Source organism: Gavialis gangeticus, unplaced genomic scaffold (assembly GCF_001723915.1).
Source record: "Gavialis gangeticus isolate Ggan-Ray unplaced genomic scaffold, GavGan_comp1, whole genome shotgun sequence".
Lineage (NCBI taxonomy): Eukaryota > Metazoa > Chordata > Crocodylia > Gavialidae > Gavialis > Gavialis gangeticus.
This window is the reverse complement of record NW_017729004.1, coordinates 10698852-10702319: the sequence shown is the minus strand read 5'-3', so window position 1 is coordinate 10702319 and position 3468 is coordinate 10698852. Positions and strand designations below refer to the sequence as shown.

Sequence of the window (3468 nt, the reverse complement as noted above, 5' to 3'; positions counted from 1 at the left end):
CACTCTTACACTGATGCAAGCAGTGCAGACGCACAATGCATAGCCCTACACTGGTATAACTTATTAGACTCCATGTAGAGTTACCTGAAAAAGTTCAGGGGAAATGATTTAGGCACTGTCTGCGTGCTTTTATCCTCGGGTATCCCTTTGGCTCAATCAAACAGGTTACTGCCAGCTCCTTCCTCTCAGTAGCAAGATGGTATAAAAGCACCTACTTCAGCAGCTTCCCCAGGGGAATGGGTTGTCTGTCTGCTCTGGACACCAGTGTCACACAGACCGATGTACAAAAATAATGCAAGTAACCCCATTATAAATGTTTGCACGTGACCCAAAACCTGGGTTTCCTGTGGCCTGCTGCTCAGCTTCTGTCATGGCAGGACAGGCAAGTGGAGGGATGGAAGAAAGATGGTTTGGACAGGCTAAAATCCATGAAGGCTGTGCTATTGTAACTTCATGACTGCGCTGTCATACCACCTTCAGGCCCCAAGCAAGGATCAGGGCTCCACTGGGCACGTGCTATACACACAAGGGGCAGTCCCTGCCCCAGAAACCTTATGACCGGCACACCCTCCGCACAGCCCAAGCGCCTCTCACCTCATGTCGGAGGAGGTCCTGCGTCAGGGGCCGGGTGGCGATTTCCTGCACCACCAAATCGTTGTCCTTCTCGTAGACACTAGAGGAGGTAACGAGCAGAGTGAAGAGTCGCAGAGACCTGGGCAAGCAAGGATTCTCCGCTTGGGAGATCCACGTGCAGCCTCCAAGCTCGGGCTCGGAGGCCTACTGCAGACTTACTGGTAGAGCCGGACGTTTGCCTTCTGCAGCTCGTCTGCTTTCGTGTCTGGGGTGGCGCTCCGGAGCTCCCCACGCCGCTCCCCCAGCACGGTTTTCATGATCTGCATGAGGTCCGGGGAATCCTTCTCGTTGTCAATGATGCCGATCTGGGCACGGCCACCTCTCTCCCCATCCCTAATGCTACGAGCCAGAGCCATCCCCTAGGAGACAATCATCTGGTTGTAAGTCCAATGAAAAGGCTCCTCTTTGGTCAGATCAGGGACATAGTCAGGACTGTAGCATTTCAGTCCAGTTTAGTATTGTGGGAAGTGCTGTCTGGTTGGGATATGCAGGCACGGACCTGGTGGAAACACGGACCGGAGGCACCTGAATTACAGCTCTCATCATACCCCAAGGTGGTATTTCCAAATGCTTCAGCCACCTCTGCTGCCCACATTGGACTTGCCCACTCTAATGTAGACAAGGATCCTGCACCTGGTGGCATTTCTAGCTTTCTGTCGTACAGCCGGAGTGATACATGGGCAGCTTAAGGCACAGACCCTCAAAGCCATGAACTCCCTAACTCACATTTCCACCTGTTTCAATGGGAGTTTGGAGACCTGTGCCAAAGCGACTTGCCCAAAGCCAGGCAAGGGATTTGTGTCAACGTTAGAAACTGAATTGCAGCGTAGCGCCGTATTCATAAAACTCCTTTTCCCTCTAATAGAGGACAGTAATGGAAAAACAGCCATCTGCCTGAGGAAGGGCACAGGTGCCTGAAAGCTTGCAAGCAGACTTTTTTTTGCAACTATTTAGTTGGTCTAATAAAAGATATCACCTCCCCAAGAGCTCTGATTACTTTAGCCTTCTACCTGGGTTTTCTCTGCTTATGAATGCTTCGTTAGTGTTAGGCCAGTGGGCTGGCTATTTTGCAAACCTCAGTGTTCATTGTTTCTCTCCATTTTTTCTTCAAGCTTTGAAAAAACACCCCCAAATAAACCCGAGGCGGGAGGTTGCAACTGACCCTGGATTTCTCGGCGTTGTTGCACTCAGGCCCATTCCACTGGATCAGCACCTTGCCAAGGTCCAGCAGAAAGACATCCCCCTTGTTGAAACTGTCCCAAGACAGATCCACCTGTAACAAGAGACCAAAACAGCCGGTGTTAGCGGGGAACAAGGAGAGACATAGAAAACCGACTTCCAGGGAAACAGCAGTGGGCAGAAACAATGTGTTCGTTTTTCTATGCAAATTCCATCACTATCAGCGATGCTGTTTTTCATGTATGAAATGAATGGGAAACACTTGGGTTTTTTTAGATCTGAAGGAGACTGTGTATGATGAAGGCATTTGCATGTCCTTCTTCTGAAACTTGGTAATCCAAGGTCTCGATCCTGCACTGAGCAGTGCACAGGCCTTTGTGAGATCCCACTGAAGTCTGAGGGTACACCCACATGGGACAAGGCTGCAATGCACTAGCTCGCATGCTGGAGTACAAGGCAGCACTATGTAGAGATATTTAAGCCAGCTCTTGTAGCTAGAAGCAGTAAGCCCCTTTAGCATGGTGCTGGGCCCAGACTCATGCACATGGGTATGAATGTGGTTGAACTGCCTTCGGGTCTCAAGCAGTGCGTGCGGAGCTAGCTGGGGCGGCTCCTCAGACCAGAAGTGTGTCAAACTTAGCACATGTTTTTCCTGGATTGGGGTCTAATGTTAGGGTTGATGTGATGACAGGGAGAAGGGAAGACATAACAAGGGCCACAGCAATATAATGATGTGACGCCCTAGGCTGGATGCACTGCTTGTCTTGGTAATCCAACGAGGAGATGTTCAAAAGACAACACAAAATAATCATTATCTTATTAGGTTGATATATGGTGCCCTCCTATAATAAATAGTACAATATTATTATATCAATAAATATTATGAAATACCTCCATCTGTAGCAGCCCCTTAGGAACTAGTGTGAAATGCATGAAAATCCCAACAGTTTTCATCCAGCTCCTACTTAGAAGGCCAACCCAATACCCAGGTCTTTGCTGGCTCGGTTTTGATCAGGTTAAGAAATCCTTGATTTTGAATGAGAACAACAAGCCTGTCAGCTGTTCCCACTAATAGCATTGTAAATCCATTGTCTTTGGCAGAATTATTCCCAATTTACAGCAGTGTACAAGAGAGGAAAAATCAGGATCTGCATTTGTCAGGACTTGTTCCTGATCTCACGTGAAGCATGAGCAGCAACACTGCTGAGATTTAAGGGCCATACGGTTAACTCGTTCACCATTTGCTTTGGTGGAACCGGGGTGACCCAACTAAAGATACGGCCTTCTTGAGTTACATGGGTGTAAAACTGGAGTAAGCCAGATCCAAATCTAACCCAGATTTTCTCAAGAGGTAAATCCACATGAAAGGACCAGTCCTAATACCAACCAACAGCACTGGCCACATGCAGCTCATCTCAGGTGATCTGCAAGAATGAAGCGCACTTGTACTTACCTCTGTGGCTGATACATGTTTCTTCCCCTTGACTTGAAGAAGGCGTTTGATGTTGTACACGTTGGTCTCCACATGCTTGAATCCTGAAGCTACCCCACCCCTCTTGTAACTATTGGGAGGAAGGGAATGGACAGGGTCAGAATTAGAGGAGTTCAAGAAAATCATCCTCTTCCAGAGGAAAAATTCAAGGTTTTAATGAAAAA

General features: G+C 48.2%; 1 protein-coding gene across 1 annotated transcript in view; it reads right to left on the bottom strand.

The window, feature by feature from the left end:
- The window catches only part of VILL (villin like), a 59469-nt gene that overhangs the window by 23891 nt on the left and 32110 nt on the right, over positions 1–3468 (bottom strand). Inside the window, exons 5-8 of the mRNA XM_019508083.1 lie at positions 3266–3374; positions 1796–1906; positions 793–992; positions 595–673 (exon numbers count right to left, since the gene is read on the bottom strand). Of these exons, the coding sequence (XP_019363628.1) occupies positions 595–673; positions 793–992; positions 1796–1906; positions 3266–3374 (499 nt within the window). The remainder of the gene's footprint in view (positions 1–594; positions 674–792; positions 993–1795; positions 1907–3265; positions 3375–3468) is intronic.